The 20356-nt window shown below is 39.5% G+C and overlaps 1 protein-coding gene across 2 annotated transcripts; it reads left to right on the top strand.

The window, feature by feature from the left end:
• Positions 1-3033: 3033 nt before the first annotated feature.
• Positions 3034-20136, top strand: LOC132883614 (uncharacterized). Of its 2 annotated transcripts, XM_060917449.1 has the most exons (5): positions 3034-3203; positions 8216-8360; positions 9465-9519; positions 14949-15000; positions 16928-20136. In XM_060917449.1, exons 2-5 carry the CDS (start codon positions 8242-8244, stop codon positions 17572-17574), a joined length of 873 nt encoding a protein of 290 aa, XP_060773432.1. In that variant the 5' UTR covers positions 3034-3203; positions 8216-8241; the 3' UTR covers positions 17575-20136. The 2 variants fall into 2 exon arrangements, with proteins under 2 accessions (XP_060773432.1, XP_060773433.1); XM_060917450.1 differs by lacking the exons at positions 9465-9519; positions 14949-15000 and having other exon boundaries at positions 3038-3203.
• The last annotated feature ends 220 nt before the right edge of the window (positions 20137-20356 follow it).

The raw sequence follows: 20356 nt of genomic DNA, 5'->3' as shown, positions 1-20356 counted from the left end.
GGTCCAATAATGAGCCCTAGGGGGTACATTAGTGTAGACTGTACCTTGGGGGACAGAAGTGGACTCCTACTGTACCCCTATTTCTGACAGTGGGTGGGTGTGATGGTCAGGTGTCCACAAATTTTTGGTCATAAGTGTATGTTCTTAACACTGTAGTTTTGGGAAAACAGGGCTGAGTATCCGAGGAGGAAAATCTAAATGCACTCAGGGTGGTCTCCTCAACTCTGAGTTCCTCCAAGTTCAGCAAGTGACCTCAAATTAACATGGCGGCTCACAGCATGAAGAGAAAACAAAGTAGCACTTTAAAGCATTTCAATGAGTTATTCTGTATATACAAGTTTTTGCTTTAGATCGATCAATACAGTGCTCAGCATAAATGAGTACACCCCCTTTGAAAAGTAACATTTTAAACAATATCTCAATGAACACAAACAATTTCCAAAATGTTGACAAGACAAAATTTAATCTAACATTTGTTTAACTTATAACGTGAAAGTAAGGTTAATAATGTAACTTAGATTACACATTTTTTCAGTTTTACTCAAATTAGGGTGGTGCAAAAATGAGTACACCCCACAACAAAAACTACTACATCTAGTACTTTGTATGGCCTCCATGATTTTTAATGACAGCACCAAGTCTTCTAGGCATGGAATGAACAAGTTGGCGATGTTTTGCAACATCAATCTTTTTCCATTCTTCAACAATGACCTCTTTTAGCGACTGGATGCTGGATGGAGAGTGATGCTCAACTTGTCTCTTCAGAATTCCCCATAGGTGTTCGATTGGGTTCAGATCAGGAGACGTACTTGGCCACTGAATCACATTCACCCTGTTCTTCTTCAGAAATCCAACAGTGGCCTTAGATGTGTGTTTAGTCATGTTGGAAAAGTGCACGACGACCAAGGGCACGGAGTGATGGTAGCATCTTCTCTTTCAGTATAGAGCAATACATCTGTGAATTCATGATGCCATCAATGAAATGCAGCTCCCCGACACCAGCAGCACTCATGCAGCCCCACATAAGGACACTGCTACCACCATGTTTCACTGTAGGCACCATGCATTTTTCTTTGTATTCCTCACCTTTGCGACGCCATACAGTTTTGAAGCCATCAGTTCCAAAAACATTTATCTTGGTCTCATCACTCCAGAGTATAGAGTCCCAGTAGTCTTCATCTTTGTCAGCATGGACCCTGGCAAACTCTAGGCAGGATTTTTTGTGCCTGGGCTTTAGAAGAGGCTTCTTTCATGGACAGCATCCATGCATGCCATTCCTCTGCAGTGTACGCCATATTGTGTCACGGGAAATAGTCACCCCAGTTTGGCTTTCTACTTCTTTAGATAACTGCAGTGAACTTGCATACCGATTTTCTTCAACCCTTCTCATCAGAAGACGCTCCTGTCAAGATGTTAACTTCTGTGGATGACCTGGACGTCTCTGTGAGATGGTTGCAGTTCCATCTTTCTTAAATTTTTGTACCACTTTTGCTACAGTATTCTGACTGATAAGTAAAGCTTTGCTGATCTTCTTGTAGCCTTCACCTTTGTGGTGTAAAGAAATTATTTTTTGGGGGAATTCTGAAGAGACAAGTTGAGCATCACTCTCCATCCAGCATCCAGTCACTAAAAGAGATCATTGTTGAAGAATGGAAAAAGATTGATGTTGCAAAATGTCGCCAACTTGTTCATTCCATGCCTAGAAGACTTGGTGCTGTCATTAAAAATCATGGAGGCCGTACAAAGTACTAGATGTAGTAGTTTTTGTTGTGGGGTGTACTCATTTTTGCACCACCCTAATTTGAGTAAAACTGAAAAAATGTGTAATCTAAGTTATATTATTAACCTTAGTTTCACGTTATAAGTTAAACAGATGTTAGATTAAACTTTGTCTTGTCAACATTTTGAAAATTGTGTTCATTGAGATATTGTTTAAAATGTTACTTTTCAAAGGGGATGTACTCATTTACACTGAGCACTGTATATAGATATACAGGTATTCACTTGTCAATTCTTGATTCTGTAACATGTCACTGTTTTGAGGAGGAAAATGTATATCACTCATCACAGATAGCTGGTTAGATTGTTACTAACAGAAGATGAAAATGGAGGTGTCTGTGTTTTTTCCCCCCACTTTGAAGCTGCAATCCTACTTATGAAGTAAGTCGAATGCAGCAAAAGTATAAAAAATGGTGTGTAACAACATCTGTATGATCCACTAGAGGGCATCAGGATCGCATCTCATCTCATCTCATTATCTCTAGCCACTTTATCCTGTTCTACAGGGTCGCAGGCAAGCTGGAGCCTATCCCAGCTGACTACGGGCGAAAGGCGGGGTACACCCTGGACAAGTCGCCAGGTCATCACAGGGCTGACACATAGACACAGACAACCATTCACACTCACATTCACACCTACGGTCAATTTAGAGTCACCAGTTAACCTAACCTGCATGTCTTTGGACTGTGGGGGAAACCGGAGCACCCGGAGGAAACCCACACAGACACGGGGAGAACATGCAAACTCCACACAGAAAGGCCCTCGCCGGCCACAGGGCTCGAACCCGGACCTTCTTGCTATGAGGCGACAGCGCTAACCACTACACCACCGTGCCGCCCGGGCATCAGGATTTTATTTCAAATATGATGTCATGATGACTGGTAAAATGACATCAAAAACACAACCTAGGCAGGCATGAGAAACAAAGGAAATGAATTTGTGCATTAATTCTTACATTTTGTATTTATTATGTCCATGTTTACCATCAAATGGTCTTTCGTCACTTTCAGTGTGACTCAGTGTCAAATCCCCTGGAGTGCAAATTTTACTTTTAAATCCATGAACAAATTGATATGACATGATGTGTTGTTGAGACAGGTATCTTAGGAGCAGGAAAAACATGCTGTGTAGCACATGAGTCGTTAAATTATTCCCATAACTGTGAAACACTGTTTTAAGTAAAAGCAACTAGGAACTGTAAAACCCTTTTCTAACACCTGTCTCGATAACCGAATCAAATGAAATGATTAGATATGTAGATGAAAGAAACTGAAGGATTACACAACAAACAGGTAGGAGTGGTGAAGTAGGACTGACTTTGCAATCTGGGAAGAAAACATATACAGCCAAAACATTGACAGACAAGTCACACAGGGTGGTGGCAGTGACAGCCGAAGCTAATCTTGATGTCACAGAGGCTATGGGTAAGACACAATTTTCAGATCAATTCAAGGATATTGTTTAGTTTTGTCGCTGTTCAGTAATATATACACCAAACTGAACCAAGAAATGTTAAATGTGTAAGATATGCTCTGAGAGCTGGCTAGAGTGAAAACAGATTAATATAATTCATGTCCTTGTCTGTCAACTAACACATCCTAATACAAAACTAATACAATATATATGAATGTACCATTTCTCAAAATGTGACATCTGAGTGAGTAGCAAAAATAGAGGCACATTGAAACTGGCTTTCTTATTACATTTATTCCTACATGTCGTTTTCTATGAACACACCTGACATGCGTCTTTCTCTTTGTGTTCACATAAATCAGAGGTGTGACTTGGAATGTGAGAGGGTTGTCTTCCTGTTGGAATGTATAGTATACTGAAGACACCAAAACTATGAAATAACACATGGAGCATATAAGGAATTATGTGGTAAACCAAAAAAAGTGTTAAAGTTTCATATTTTAGATTCTTCAAAGTAGCCTTGATGACACTTTACACACTATTGGCAGGGACTCCCTAAAGTGAATGACGCATGAAATGGAACGACGAATGACAGCTAGTGATTTGAACAATAAATGGTCCCTTGTCATTCAGATTCTTATAAATGGAATAACGATTGAAATGTAGGTGGAATGACATGCTTTCAGCTCATGAAATGGAATGACATTGTTTCTAAGTGGAATGACATACTTTTAGGTTATGTTATCAGTGATATCACCTTTTACAAATGGAATGACAGCGTTTCCAGGTGGAATGACATACTTTAAGCTAATGTTATCAGTGATATCCCCTTTTAAAATGGAATGACAGTGTTTTTAGGTGGAATGATATACTTTGAGGCAATGTTATCAGTGATATCACCTATAACCTAACCCTAACCCTAGAAACAATGTCATTCCATTTGTTAATTTGATATCACTGATAACATTGCCTCAAAGTATGTCATTCCACCTAGAAACCTTATCATTCCATTTGTAAAAGGTGATATCACTGACAAGATTAGCTCAAAGTAAGTCAATACATATAGAAACCCTGTCATTCCATTTGTAAAAGCTGATATCCCACCAAGCACCCACTTATCTTATCCTAGGGAGGTCTAAAACTAAAGATTTCAATCGTTATTCCATTTGTAAGAATCTGAATGACAAGGGACCATTTATTGTTCAAATTTACTACCTGTCATTCGTCATTCCATTTCATGCATCATTCACTTTAGGGAGTCCTCTATTGGCATTATCTTAACCAGCTTCATGAGCTAGTCACCTGGAATACTTTTCAATTAACAGGAGTGCCTCGTCAAAATGTAATTAGTGCAATTTCGTGCCTTCTTAATGTGTTTGAGATCAAATAATAAATAGTAAATAATAAAAATACAGTAAATAGCCCTATTCCACAACTGTAGTAATCCATATTATGTCAAGAACCGCTCAATTAAGTAAAGAGAAACGACATCCATCATTACTTTAAGACACGAAGTGTTTTTTAATCAATAAAAAAACAACAGCAACAACATTGAATTAGAAGGTGTGTCCTAACTTTTGACTGTTACTGTACATCCAGTTGGACACAAATTAACTTTGAATGTGTTAACACCCTACATGTTAATACAAACCCTAGGGATTAGTCAGCTAAATCCTGTAAATCATTTTATGAAGCTTACCATACACACAAGTCATTTGTTTTCCTTTAAATATGGTAAATTTCAGATGCACACAACTATAAATGTTATGAATGAAAGAAAAAATTATGCATCATAAAAGGATATCGCTTTTTATTCTATCCACATTCACTGGATATGAGCAATCGCCCACTCTGGTTGGTTACTCTACTCCTAGGCTATCAGCTCATACACCATGAGTAGAGAAAAACAAAATGGCGGAGCATGTTGCCGAACCAACCGATGATTCTACTCGAAAACAAAACCCCCCAAAAATACAAAAAAAGCAACAAAATATGGAATAAAAGTATTTGATGGTAAGAACGTATCTTTTTTATTTTTCAAGAATTATTATAGCATTTTCCACAAATTGCTCCTGTCATTTCACCGGTTTGTTTACATTCTGTGTGGAAATGATTTTGTCAGATATTTTGTATAAAGTTTTTATTTATCGAATTTGCAAAAAATAAAAACAAAAATGCTCTTAACAAAATCCAGTGAATGTGGGTAAAATAAAACAGTTATTCCACTCAATCTCATCATACATGGCTTATAGCCAACTTGGCACTATGCACCTCATCGGCTATCAGCTCATGTATGACTCGATTTCATGGAATAATTGTTAAATAATAATGTTCCTTTAATTGATATTATTTAGCACATTAGTTAACATGAACAAACCATGAACTTCAGCAGTAATATACAAAAAATGTAGTAATAATAATAATAATAATAATAATAATAATAATAGGGGCGGCCCGGTGGCGTAGTGGTTAGCACTGTCGCCTCACAGCAAGAAGGTCCGGGTTCGAGCCCCGTGGCCGACGAGGGCCTTTCTGTGTGGAGTTTGCATGTTCTCCCCGTGTCCGTGTGGGTTTCCTCCAGGTGCTCCGGTTTCCCCCACAGTCCAAAGACATGCAGGTTAGGTTAACTGGTGACTCTAAATTGACCGTAGGTGTGAATGTGAGTGTGAATGGTTGTTTGTGTCTATGTGTCAGCCCTGCGATGACCTGGCAACTTGTCCAAGGTGTACCCCACCTCTCGCCCATATTTATTTTATTTTATAACCTTTATTTAACCAGGTTTGTCCCATTGAGATCAAAGATCTCTTTTACAAGAGAGACCAGGGTCTCTCTATAGTCAGCTGGGATAGGCTCCAGCTTGCCTGCAACCCTGTAGAACAGGATAAAGTTGCTAGAGATAATGAGATGAGATGAGATGAGATGAGATGAGATGAGATGAGATGAGATGAGATGAGAAGTCAACTCGAATCAAATCATATAGAATTTTTCACCATTCTTCTCACCACATACAGGTATAACTTTAGGTACAATGAAACACGGGGCAACGAGAATAAGTATCACAACGACAGTAGAATGAATAAAGACAACAGACTGTACAAAAGACTCTGAACTCTACAACACACAATATGGTAAACACAACAGAAAAGTATAACTCTATTAGTGAGTAAAACTAACTCCATAATGACCAATATCCACCATATTAGCATATTTGCTGTTAGTAAGCAGCAAAATTCAGAATAATCTACACTTAATTACCCATAATTACTGATAATGTATAAACATAATTTTAGAGACTTTTGGAAATTAATTAAAAATCAAAAACTTAAATCTCTTATTCACAGAAGTATTCAGAGCCTTTGCTGTGGCATTCCAAATTATGGTCATCTGCATCCTGTTTGCTTTAGTTATCTTTGAGATATGTCTCATAAATTGAAGTCCACCTGTTGCAATCTGAATTGATTGGACATAGTTTGGAAAGGCACACACCAGGCACACACACACTGACAAAAATCAAGCCATGAAGTCAAAGGAACTATCTGTGGATCGCCACAAATTGGGGCAAGTCATAGATTAGGGCAAGGTCATGCTAAAATAGCTCCAAAAGTCCTGTGCAGAGATGGAAGAACCTGTTTGATGGACAACCATCTCTGCAGTACACCATAAATCAGGCTTTCATGGCAGAGTGGCAAGATGAAAGCCACTGTTGAATTAAAGGCATATGACAGTATAAAGGACTCATGCGGCAACATATGGAAAAAGATTCTCTGGTCTGATTAGATGGAAATTGAACTCTTTGGGCAGAACAGCAAGAATTAAAACTGGCAAAAAAAAAAATAGGCACTGCATATTACCTGGCTAATACTATCCCTACTGTGAAGCATGGTGGTGGCAGCATTATGCTGTGAAGGGTGCTTTTCAGTGGCAGGGACAGCTAGACTGGTAACAGGAACATCGTTGAAGAATACTTGTTCCAGAGTGCATGCAAACTCAGACTGGGGTGACAGTTCACCTTTCAACAGGACAATAATCTGAAGCATAAAACCAAAACAACCCTGGAGTGGCTTTAGGGCAAGTCTCTGAATGTCCTTGAATAACCCAGCCAAAGCCCAGACTTAAATCCTATCAAACATCTGTGGAGAAACCGAAAGATGTCAGTTCAGATGCTAGTCATCCAATCTGACCAAGCCTGAGATTATCTGCCATGAAGAAATGGATACACTGCCCAAATCCTGGTGAGCAAAGATAGTAGAGACACATCCAAGAAGACTTGCAGCTGTAATTGCTGCCAAAGGGGGCTTCAACAGATTATTGAATACACTATAAAACATTTCAAATTGGTTTAACTTGGAAATGCAAGTTAACTCAGTTTGACGATTATCTTTGTTTCAACTCAGAAAAAGTTTCAATTAGTCAAGACAACTAAGTAATTAAAGTCTAACTTATATCTGTTCAGAATCAAATCCACAGCACAGTAAAGTGTGCAAGAAGTAAAGGGGTCCGAATACTTTCTGAATCCACTGTATTTTCTAATTTATGCGGATTTATTTTTAACTTTGATACTTTGTCAACATTTGTGTTGACCAATGCATTATATAATGTCAGTACAATTCACCAATGCATTAAACATGCTAAATCCTTCCTTATTCTTCTAACGACTGTACATACCTTTCCTGATTAGTTTCACTGTAGTTACTGTATAATTAATAGTAATTACTGAGTATTATACACAAGATAATGCCATACTTTACAACAGGACTAGCATTGCTGTTCACATAGCGTAACTACTTACTGACAAGCCATATGCTACAACAGTTTTGTAAGCTCAAGTGCACATTTTCACATATACAGTATACTTATGGACATATTATCTTCAGCATTATAATTTATGAATTAATTAATTTTTATTGCCTTTGAGTTTTTTTTTTAATAAGAGCCTGTTTCTACTAGATCTTATTTATACCATTGATATTGACTGAGTGTAAAGTTGTTTAATTTATCTTGATTTTGTTAATACTGTATGTAGTTATATAAGGGCCTGCATGGAGTGCTATGGCTGCAGACCTGGGTTTGATGTCAGGCCACACTTCCTCCTTAGACATCACGATTATCTCCATCCTGTTCCTCATTGTCTACATTGCACTCTACACACTCTGCACCACCTGTTTCAGGTAATGTTTCCCTCATCAGGGAGACCGATTTTTAGTTGTCTATCACACTGAGCAATCCATCAGCTTGTGAAAGTTGACTCATGACAGAGATTTGCATTTTATTAATTATAGTTCATACAAAATACTATATTTCTAAACCCTGTGTGTAACTTTGAACAATTATAGAAATCATTCTGTACATTTATATTATAGTTATTTGAAGTTTATTATTTTTTATGAAATAAAGATTGAATAAAAAAATTCTATATTGCTATACCTATTATTATTATTATTATTATTATTATTATTATTGGTTATATCATGACATGTCGGTAGTTGGTCTCTGCCATCTGTCTAGTACCAGTAGATTGGGACGGACAGGTATTTCCTCAGGATGTGCTCCAATCCTAACAGGGCTGATTGCTGAATGTTGTTTATTCTCTTTGCGTGTACTCCCAGCAATTATTATTATTATTATTATTATTATTATTATTATTATTATTATTATTATTACTGTAAGTGATTTTGTGTTATTAATTCAGCTTGAACCACTTAACATAAAAAGCTTTCTTCAAACTTTGTTGCATAGGTCTTGTAAATGCCACTAAGGCTAAATTACTGCCTTTTCATTTCAGTATACCACCCACTCCATCTCTTTTTTAATTCTGCTATCGGTCCATTTTTCCCCATAGACTTTGAATGGGAAATTTTTCAAACTACTCCTATATAGTCAATTTTTGAAATAATACTACCAAACTTGCTTGACATGTTTTGGGCAATGCTACAAAGCACTCCACCTCTTTTCATACCTCTATTACTATCTCTCACTTTTTGTTTTGCCATCCTTCATGTTTCCTCCCATTGGCTTCAGTTCATTTTTCAAGGACTAACTGCTTCTAGAGATTAAAAACAAGGCCCACCAAAGTTGGTAAATGTCATCAGGTTGTCGTACCTTACATAAATACAGTACAACTTTTCTATGGATCCTTTTTCTTTCTTTTCATCCCTCCATTTTACTATTCTTGTTTGTCAAGAAGGTATGCTTTTTAGTTCCAGACAGTCATTAAACATTACTTTTTGCCAGTAAAACTACTGAAGCTGTCTATAATTAAATATCAACTCTAGTGCGACTCCAGAGTGTCCAGAGGAGAAAGCCATACCTTCATCTCTTTCACTGACTGTAAGTGTAAATGCTGTAAATCTTGTGTTTATATAATGCATTGTATATACAACCCCGATTCCAAAAAAGTTGGAACAAAGTACAAATTGTAAATAAAAACAGAATGCAATAATTTACAAATCTCAAAAACTGATATTGTATACACAATAGAACATAGACAACATATCAAATGTCGAAAGTGAGACATTTTGAAATTTCATGACAGCAACACATCTCAAAAAAGTTGGGACAGGGGCAATAAGAGGCTGGAAAAGTTAAAGGTACAAAAAAGGAACAGCTGGAGGACCAAATTGCAACTCATTAGGTCAATTGGCAATAGGTCATTAACATGACTGGGTATAAAAAGAGCATCTTGGAGTGGCAGCGGCAATCAAAAGTAAAGATGGGAAGAGGATCACCAATCCCCCTAATTCTGCGCCGACAAATAGTGGAGTAATATCAGAAAGGAGCTCGACAGTGTAAAATTGCAAAGAGTTTGAACATATCATCATCTACAGTGCATAATATCATCAAAAGATTCAGAGAATCTGGAAGAATCTCTGTGCATAAGGGTCAAGGCCGGAAAACCATACTGGGTGCCCGTGATCTTCGAGCCCTTAGACGGCACTGCATCACATACAGGCATGCTTCTGTATTGGAAATCACAAAATGGGCTCAGGAATATTTCCAGAGAACATTATCTGTGAACACAATTCACCATGCCATCCGCCGTTGCCAGCTAAAACTCTATAGTTCAAAGAAGAAGCCGTATCTAAACATGATCCAGAAGTGCAGACGTCTTCTCTGGGCCAAGGCTCATTTAAAATGGACTGTGGCAAAGTGGAAAACTGTTCTGTGGTCAGACGAATCAAAATTTGAAGTTCTTTATGGAAATCAGGGACGCCGTGTCATAAAGAGGAGAAGGACGACCCAAGTTGTTATCAGCGCTCAGTTCAGAAGCCTGCATCTCTGATGGTATGGGGTTGCACTAGTGCGTGTGTCATGGGCAGCTTACACATCTGGAAAGACACCATCAATGCTGACTGAAAGGTATATCCAGGTTCTAGAGCAACATATGCTCCCATCCAGACGATGTCTCTTTCAGGGAAGACCTTGCATTTTCCAACATGAAAATGCCAAACCACATACTGCATCAATTACAGCATCATGGCTGCGTAGAAGAAGGGTCCGGGTACTGAACTGGCCAGCCTGCAGTCCAGATCTTTCACCCATAGAAAACATTTGGCGCATCATAAAACGGAAGATACGACAAAAAAGACCTAAGACAGTTGAACAACTAGAATCCTACATTAGACAAGAATGGGTTAACATTCCTATCCCTAAGCTTGAGCAACTTGTCTCCTCAGTCCCCAGACGTTTACAGACTGTTGTAAAGAGAAAAGGGGATGTCTCACAGTGGTAAACATGGCCTTGTCCCAACTTTTTTGAGATGTGTTGTTGTCATGAAATTTAAAAATCACCTAATGTTTCTCTTTAAATGATACATTTTCTCAGTTTAAACATTTAATACGTCATCTATGTTCTATTCTGAATAAAATATGGAATTTTGAAACTTCCACATCATTGCATTCCGTTTTTATTTACAATTTGTACTTTGTCCCAACTTTTTTGGAATCGGGGTTGTGTGTGTGCCTTGTTTTTTGTTTTAATTTGATGATTATGGCTTATAGGTCATGAAAATCGGAAATACAGTATCTCAGAGTATTAGAATATTTCCAAAGATCAATCAAAAAAGGATTTACAATCCAGAAATGTACAACTTCTGAAAAGTATGTTTGTTTATACATTCAGTACTTGGTTGGGGCTCCTTTACCACAAATAACTGCATCAATGCTGTGTAGAATGGAGGCAATCAGCCTGTGGCATTGCTGAGGTGTTATTGACGCCCAGGTGGCTTTGATAGCGGCCTTCAGTTAATCTGTATTTATGGATGGGATGTTTCTCATCTTCCTTTTGATAATACCCCATAGATTATCTGGGGGGTTCAGGTCAGGTGAGTTGGCTGGCCAATCAAGCACAGTAATATCATGGTCAACAAACCATTTAGTAGTAGTTTTGGCACTGTGGGCAGGTGCTAAGTCCTGCTGAAAAAGGAAATTGGCATCTCCATAAAGCTTGTCAGCAGATGGAAGCATAAAGTGCTCTAAAATCTCCTGATAGATGGCTGCGTTGACTTTGGACTTGATAAAACACAGTGGACCGACACCAGCAGATGACATGGCATCCCAAAATATTCACAGACTGCAGAAACTTTACACTGGACTTCAGACACCTTGGCTTCTGTGCCTCTCCACTCTTCCTCCACACGCTAGGACCTTGATTTCCAAATTAAATGCAAAATTTACTTTCATCTGAAAAGAGGACTTTGGACCACTGAGCAACAGTCAAGTTCTTTCTCTCCTTAGCCCAGGTAAGACACTTGTGATGTTGTCTCTGGTTCAGTAGTGACTTGATATTAGGAATGCGACAGTTGTAGCCCCTTTCCTGAAGACATCTGTGTGTGGTGGCTCTTGATGCACTGACAATAACCTTAAGTCACTCCTTGTAAAGCTCTCCTAAGTTCTTCAATCAACTTTTCTTGACAATACTCTCAAGGCTGTTGTCATCCCTCTTGCCTGTGCACATTTTCCAGCCAGCCTTTTCAGCAATGATCTTCTGTGATGATCGCCTTCTTGACAACTAGGACAACATGAAGTCAGCAGGCTTCCCCATGATTGTAGTTGCTGAACTAGACTGAAAGATATATACAACCCCGATTCCAAAAAAGTTGGGGCAAAGTACAAATTGTAAATAAAAACGGAATGCAATGATGTGGAAGTTTCAGAAATCCATATTTTATTCAGAATAGAGCATAGATGACATATCAAATGTTTAAACTGAGAAAATGTATCATTTAAAGAGAAAAATTAGGTGATTTTAAATTTCATGACAACAACACATCTCAAAAAAGTTGAGACAAGGCCATGTTTACCACTGTGAGACATCCCCTTTTCTCTTTACAACAGTCTGTCAACATCTGGGAACTGAGGAGACCAGTTGCTCAAGCTTAGGGATAGGAATGTTAACCCATTCTTGTCTAATGTAGGATTATAGTTGCTCAACTGTCTTAGGTCTTTTTTGTCGTATATTCCATTTTATGATGCACCAAATGTTTTTTATGGGTGAAAGATCTGGACTGCAGGCTGGCCAGTTCAGTACCCGGACCCTTCTTCTACGCAGCCATGATGCTGTAATTGATGCAGTATGTGGTTTGGCATTGTCATGTTGGAAAATGCAAGGTCTTCCCTGAAAGAGACGTCGTCTGGATGGGAGCATATGTTGCTCTAGAACCTGGATATACCTTTCAGCATTGATGGTGTCTTTCCAGATGTGTAAGCTGCCCATGTCACACGCACTAATGCAACCCCATACCATCAGAGATGCAGGCTTCTGAACTGAGCGCTGATAACAACTTGGGTCGTCCTTCTCCTCTTTAGTCCGAATGACACGGCGTCCCTGATTTCCATAAAGAACTTCAAATTTTGATTCGTCTGACCACAGAACAGTTTTCCACTTTGCCACAGTCCATTTTAAATGAGCCTTGGCCCAGAGAAGACGTCTGCACTTCTGGATCATGTTTAGATACGGCTTCTTCTTTGAACTATAGAGTTTTAGCTGGCAACGGCGGATGGCACGGTGAATTGTGTTCACAGATAATGTTCTCTGGAAATATTCCTGAGCCCATTTTGTGATTTCCAATACAGAAGCATGCCTGTATGTGATGCAGTGCCGTCTAAGGGCCCGAAGATCACGGGCACCCAGTATGGTTTTCCGGCCTTGACCCTTACGCACAGAGATTCTTCCAGATTCTCTGAATCTTTTGATGATATTATGCACTGTAGATGATGATATGTTCAAACTCTTTGCAATTTTACACTGTCAAACTCCTTTCTGATATTGCTCCACTATTTGTCAGCGCAGAATTAGGGGGATTGGTGATCCTCTTCCCATCTTTACATCTGAGAGCCGCTGCCGCTCCAAGATGCTCTTTTTATACCCAGTCATGTTAATGACCTATTGCCAATTGACCTAATGAGTTGCAATTTGGTCCTCCAGCTGTTCCTTTTTTGTACCTTTAACTTTTCCAGCCTTTTATTGCCCCGTCCCAACTTTTTTGAGATGTGTTGCTGTCATGAAATTTCAAATGAGCCAATATTTGGCATGAAATTTCAAAATGTCTCACTTTTGACATTTGGTATGTTGTCTACATTCTATTGTGAATACAATATCAGTTTTTGAGATTTGTAAATTATTGCATTCCATTTTTATTTACAATTTGTACTTTATCCCAACTTTTTTGGAATCGGGGTTGTGTATGTGTGTGTGTACATACATTATGGCTAGGAAACCACAATAGCTTGCACCAATTACAGTGCCCCCCCAATCTGCATGTTTTTGAACTGTGGGGAAAACCAGAACACACCCACATGGACAACATACAAACTCCACACAGAAAGGCCCCTGTCGGCTGTGAGGTTCAAACCTGGAACCTTCTTGCTGTGAGGCAACAACGTTAACCACTGCACCACCGTGCCACCTTTCAAGAAAGTCTAGAAAGTCTTTTTATGTTTTAACATAACCTTGGATGCCAGTATAGTCTTGCAAAACGAGGAGCAACACTTGTAATGAGACGATGTAATCCACCATTATTGTTGTTGTCCTTGGCATTGCTGGGAAAGCAGACATTTACAGATGTATACAGTGACATAATGACATGGCCTTATGGTGGTTCTCTAGCCCATGGAAATGTAAACCGGTGCTTCGATGGTTCGCAAGTTGAAACGAATCTGAACCAGCAGCATCAGGTCAGAATAAGCACCTAATTTGTGTTGGTGGAAAGTTTATATAAGAGACCCAAACCTGTTCCAGCATGACAATGCCTGAGTACACAAAGTGAGCTCAGTGAAGACATCGTTTGTCAAGGTTGGTGTGGAAGAATTCAAGTGCCCTGCTCAGAGCCCTGACTTCAACCCCACTGAACACCTTTGTGATGAACTGGAACATCAGCTGCACCCCAGACCTCCTCACCAACATCAGTACCTGATCTCACTCATGCTCTTGTTACTGAATGAACACAAATCTCCACAGCCACACTCCAAAATATAGTGGAAAGACTTCGCAAAAGAGTGAAGGTTATTAAAACAGCAAAGGGGACTACATCTGGAATGGAATGTTCAATAAGCATATATGGGTATGATGATCAGGTGACAAGTTTGCATTATTTGTAATAACAGGAAGCAACCAGAATGCTTATAATGTCGTAATTTGCTGAATGTAATGATTTGGTACAGGAAATGTCTGAGTCACTGCTTCAGTAATTTCCTGGAGTAATTTGAGGCAAATTGCATAATGTAACAAAGTCATAAACATGTCTGTTCATCTTTTTGTAGGTGAATCCTGAAGATCACTGGAGCACAAATAGAAACATGGAAAATGTGGATGGTTTGTCTTCCTGCTTTTGAGCTATTTTTACACATGATGTGTTATACATTAAACATGCACTGATCATTGTTCTTAAGTGAATCTTGACTCTATTCCAGAGTGGCCAAACAGCCACTTCTTTTTGGCCAGGCAATGTGTATCCACACATTTGCATGTGGCAGCATTTAAATAGAGCATATGAAAATTTTTTTGATTCATACAGTGTCTTGCAAAAGTATTCATCCCTTAGTGTTTGTCCTGTTTTGTCTCATTACAAGCTGGAATTAAAATGGATTTTGGTGGGGGTTAGCACCATTTGATTTACACAACATGCCTACCACTTTAAAGGTGCAAATAGTTGTTTTATTGTGACACAAACAATAATTAAGATGGAAAAAAAAACCCAGAAATCTGGAGTGTGCATAGGTATTCACCCTATTTCATATGAAACCCCTGAATAAGAGCTGTTCCAAACAATTCACTTCATACGTCACATAATTAGTTGATTAAGATCTACCTGTATGCAATCAAAGTGTCACATGATCTGTCACATGATGTTTGTATAAATCAACCTGTTTTGGAAGGACCCTGACTCTGCTACACTACTAACCAAGCAACATGAAAACCAAGGAGCACTCCAAACAGGTCAGAGACAAAGTTGTGGAGAAGTACGTATAGATCAGGGTTGGGTTAAAAAAATATCTCAAACTTTGAATATTCCACAGAGCACCATTAAATCCATTATAGCAAAATGGAAAGAATCTGGCACCACTACAACCCTGACAAGACAAGGCCGCCCACCAAAACTCACAGACCGGGCAAGGAGGGCATTAATCAGAGATGCAACAAAGACACCAAAGATAACACTGAAGGAGTCGCAAAGATCCACAGCTGAGATGGGAGTATCTGTCCATAGGACCACTTTAAGCCGTACACTCCACATAGCGGGGCTTTATGGAAGAGTGGCCAGAAAAAAGCCATTGCTTAAGAAAACATTTTTGGAGTTTGCCCAACAGCATGTGGCAGACTCCCCAAACACATGGAAGAAGATTCTTTGGTCAGATGAGACTAAAATTAATCTTTTTGGCCATCATGGGAAACGCCATGTATGGCATAAAACCAACACCCTGACAATACCGTTCCTACAGTGAAACATGGTTGTGGCAGCATCATGTTGTGGGGATATTTTTCATCTGCAGGAACAGGAAAGCTGGTCAGGACTGAAGGAAAGATGGATGGCACTAAATACAGGGCAATTCTGGAGGAAAACCTGTTTGAGTCAGCCAGAGGTTTGAGACTGGAATGAAGGTTCACATTCCAGCAGGACAATGACCCTAAACATACTGCTAAAGCTACACTGGAGTGGTTTAAAGGGAAACATTTAAATATCTTGGAATAACCTTGTCAAAGCCCAGACCTTGATCCAATTGAGAATCTGTGGCATAACTTGAAGATTGCTGTACACCAACACAACCCATCTAACTTGTAAGAGTTGGAGCAGTTTTGCCTTGAGGAATGGGCAAAAATCCCAGTGGCTAGATGTGCTAAGCTAATAGAGACATACTCCAAGAGACTTGCAGCTGTAATTGCAGCAAAAGGTGGCTCTACAAAGTATTGGCTTTGGGGGGTGAATACCTATGCACACTCCGTATTTCTGTTTTTTCATCTTAATTATTGTTTGTGTCCCAATAAAACAACAATTTTCACCTTTTAAAGTGGTAAACATGTTGTGTATATCAAATGGTGCTAACCCCCCCAAACATCCATTTTAATTCTAACTTGTAATGGGACAAAACAGGACAAACACAAAGGTGGATGAATACTTTTGCAAGACACTGTACCTTATAAATGGAACAGTTTCCTTTGCATTCATGCTGTTTTGTTTTTAACAGCTTATTTGATGATCATTTATGGAGCACTCACTAAACCAGGACCTTTTCCTTTACAGCTAAATCAGACAGTTGTTTTAGCCAACAAATGACACCCAGGATTCCAGATACCCCTACATTCTCTGTCGGATCTACAGGTTCAGTGTCTCCAGGACTTCCTGCTCTTCCACCAGTTCCACCAATTTTCTGTTTGACCACATTCCAGGTAGAACCTCCAATGGCATCCTCTTCAGGACAGCAACCTAAGACAGTCAAAACTCCTCCACCTGAAGATCCACCAAATATGAACAGTGGGTTTAGTGGGGCAGTCAGTGATGAGCATCCCTATGCCTGTATAGACAATGTAAGTGTCAGTGGACCTTCATCACCCTCCCTCTATGATGAAACCCATGAGAACCAATGGGAGAGCGAAAGTCCCTACCATATGGTGACAGAATGGACAGAGACTGCTAATACTTGTGACTTAGCCACATTCCTTCCTGTGACAGACAGCAATAAGGCACAGGAGTTGAGATTTATTTTCCCACCTCTCCCAGCTGTCCAGGATGGCCAGTCAGTAATTAACACAGACAGGACTGCTATCTATGCAGTGGTGAACAGGAATACCAAAAGTCAGAAAAGCATCGAAGAAGCTCCTGTTGAACAAGACACGAAGGTTTTGGATGAGAATGAAGCCCCGCCTGTTCCAGAAAAAATATTTGACTAGCAAATAGAAATTGGACTATATGAAATTATGTTACACCACTGTATCAAAATATCTTACTACTTAAAGCAGTTTTGAATGGGTGCATTCTACAACCAGCTTTACATCACCACTAAAACCATCTCCCTTGCCATCCTCTCCACCCTCACTCACTGCCTTACTGACATTAAAACCTGGATGAACCACAACTTCCTCAAACTAAACAGCAATAAAACTGAGATCATCATCTTTGGCCCAAAATCCATCCTTCCCACCTGTCAGAACTTCTCACTCTGTATCGATGGCCACTCTGTCATTCCCTCCCCCCTTGTCAGAAACCTTGGAATCTACATGGATCCTGCACTCTCATTCAAATTACGCATTAATCATGTAACCAAAACATCCTTTTTCCACCTACGAAACATTGCACGCCTGCGACCCACTCTTTCCACCCCAGCTGCAGAGACATTAATTCATGCCTTTATCACCTCCAGACTCGACTACTGCAATAGCCTTCCTTCTACTGTTCTTCAAAAACTACAATATGTTCAAAACTCTGCTGCCCAGCTGCTCACCCGCTCTCCCTCCAGAGAACATATCACCCCTGTCCTCCGTCAACTTCACTGGTTTCCCATAAAACAACGCGTACACTTCAAGATCCTCCTCATCACCTACAAGGCCCTCAACAACCTTGCACCCTCGTACCTGACTGATCTCCTCCATCGCCACTCCCCCACCTGCCGACTACGCTCTGCAGATGCCAACCTCCTCACTCCCATCACCACGTCCAAGTACCGGACCCTCGGAGACAGAGCCTTCGCCATCGCTGCCCCCACCCTCTGGAACTCCCTCCCCCTGGCCATCCGTAACTCCGATACACTACTTTCCTTCAAGCGCCATCTCAAAACCCACCTGTTCAAGACTGCATATGACACTTGACACGTCACCTTCCTGCAGATCACCTTCTTATTTATCTGGTGTGTGTGTGTGTGTGTGTGTGTGTGTGTGTGTGTGTGTGTGTGTGTGTGTGTGTGTGTGTGTATTTTTGAACCTCCTGTAAAGCATCTTTGAGTACCATGAAAAGCGCTATACAAAACAGATATATTATTATTATTATTATTACAACATAAAACAGATTTTTGCTTATGCAAAAATTTTTTGTGCTTATGCAAAGATAACAGTGGCATGAATAAAAGGAACAGACCTTAGAATTGTATTTCCAAGCCCCAGATTTACCCAAGAAGAAAAAAACATCTATTGAATGCCAGATGGAAAAAGATATCGCAACTAGCAATCCATACAATTCATGTAGAAATAAAGAAATTAATGAAGAGTATGCTCCTGTAGACGCGCTTACCATATATCTTGTACTGATGCCTTTTAAAGATAGAGTTTATTGTGTATGCCCCTCATATTTCTCTCATGTTGTAGTCCTTTGAGCATGATAGTGAGGTCTAACGAATGTGTAGCGTGTCCCATGCTTCATTTTCGGGCTCATGAGTATCATCTACAGTGGTGCTTGAAAGTTTGTGAACCCTTTAGAATTTTCTATATTTCTGCATAAATAGGACCTAAAACATCATCAGATTTTCACACAAGTCCTAAAAGTAGATAAAGAGAACCCAGTTAAACAAATGAGACAAAAATATTATACTTGCTCATTTATTATTCACTCTTTCTTTTAAAAAACATATTAAAAAGCTTGGTAATACTATAAGGTATAGCATAGCTAATTTTAGACACATCCGTACCTCTCTAAGTGTTGATGCTGCTATGATTGTGTGTATGTCAATGCAATGATTATGTCTCATTTACATTACTGTATATCAAGCTGGTCTCAGGCCAACAAGACTGCCTTAAGATCCATTGTTTCACTGTACAAGCAGGCTCTGAAGGTCTTAGACAAAAGACCATTTCAGTACCATCACTGTGCCATACTTGGCAAGTATAATATGCTTAGCCTTGAAAACCTTATACAGTACTCTGATCTGCGTCTAATACATAAAATCATTAATAATACAGCACCCCCACCTCTGAGAAAATTTGTTCAACTCTGCTCTGAACAGATGAGCAGAACCACAAGATCCACCAGAAGGGGAGATTGTAGCCTCCCAAATCGGCGCTCTGCCTTTGCTCAATCAGCCTTCTCTTTTAGAGCTACCAGAGCTTGGAATAGTCTCCCCAATGACTTAAAAAGTATTGTTGATTTCAAGGCCTTCTCAAGGAGCGTGAAAAAATGGATTTTGAGCAACCAGTCTTGTCAACATTAATCATATTATGTAATGCTGCAATTATATATCTTATGTCTTAATTCTTAACTGATTGTTTGTGTGTGTGTGTGTGTGTGTGTGTGTGTGTGTGTGTGTGTGTGTGTGTGTGTGTGCGCACATGCATTTGTGCACCTATGGCTGCTCTTATTCTCATGTATTTTGTTTGTATTTGTTTTACCTGCCTAGGGACTGCAGATGGAAATTAGCTTTTTAGCTATAATCTGGCGCAAGCCATCTTCTTACTTTTGTAACCAATGACTCTTGTGCATGGTCCCTGTTTCAACTAAACTAAACTAAATAAACTAAACTAAACTAATTTATTGAGGAAAATGATCCAATATTACATATCTGTGAGTGGCAAAAGTATGTGAACCTTTGCTTTCAGTATCTGGTGTGACCCCCTTGTGCAGCAATAACTGCAACTAAACGTTTGCGGTAACTGTTGATCAGTCCTGCACACCGGCTTGGAGGAATTTTAGCCCGTTCCTCCGTACAGAACAGCTTCAACTCTGGGATGTTGGTGGGTTTCCTCACAT

The sequence above is a fragment of the Neoarius graeffei genome, chromosome 3 (assembly GCF_027579695.1).
Source record: "Neoarius graeffei isolate fNeoGra1 chromosome 3, fNeoGra1.pri, whole genome shotgun sequence".
Lineage (NCBI taxonomy): Eukaryota > Metazoa > Chordata > Actinopteri > Siluriformes > Ariidae > Neoarius > Neoarius graeffei.
This window is presented reverse-complemented; position numbering and strand designations above follow the sequence as displayed.

Bases quoted from the DNA above. Each gene is read 5' to 3' on its own strand.
- LOC132883614 (XM_060917449.1), top strand. From the start codon at position 8,242: ATGGCTGCAGACCTGGGTTTGATGTCAGGCCACACTTCCTCCTTAGAC. The intron at 8,361-9,464 runs GTAATGTTTCCC...TATCAACTCTAG, and splicing joins CTCTGCACCACCTGTTTCAG to TGCGACTCCAGAGTGTCCAG. The intron at 9,520-14,948 runs GTAAGTGTAAAT...ATCTTTTTGTAG, and splicing joins CTTCATCTCTTTCACTGACT to GTGAATCCTGAAGATCACTG.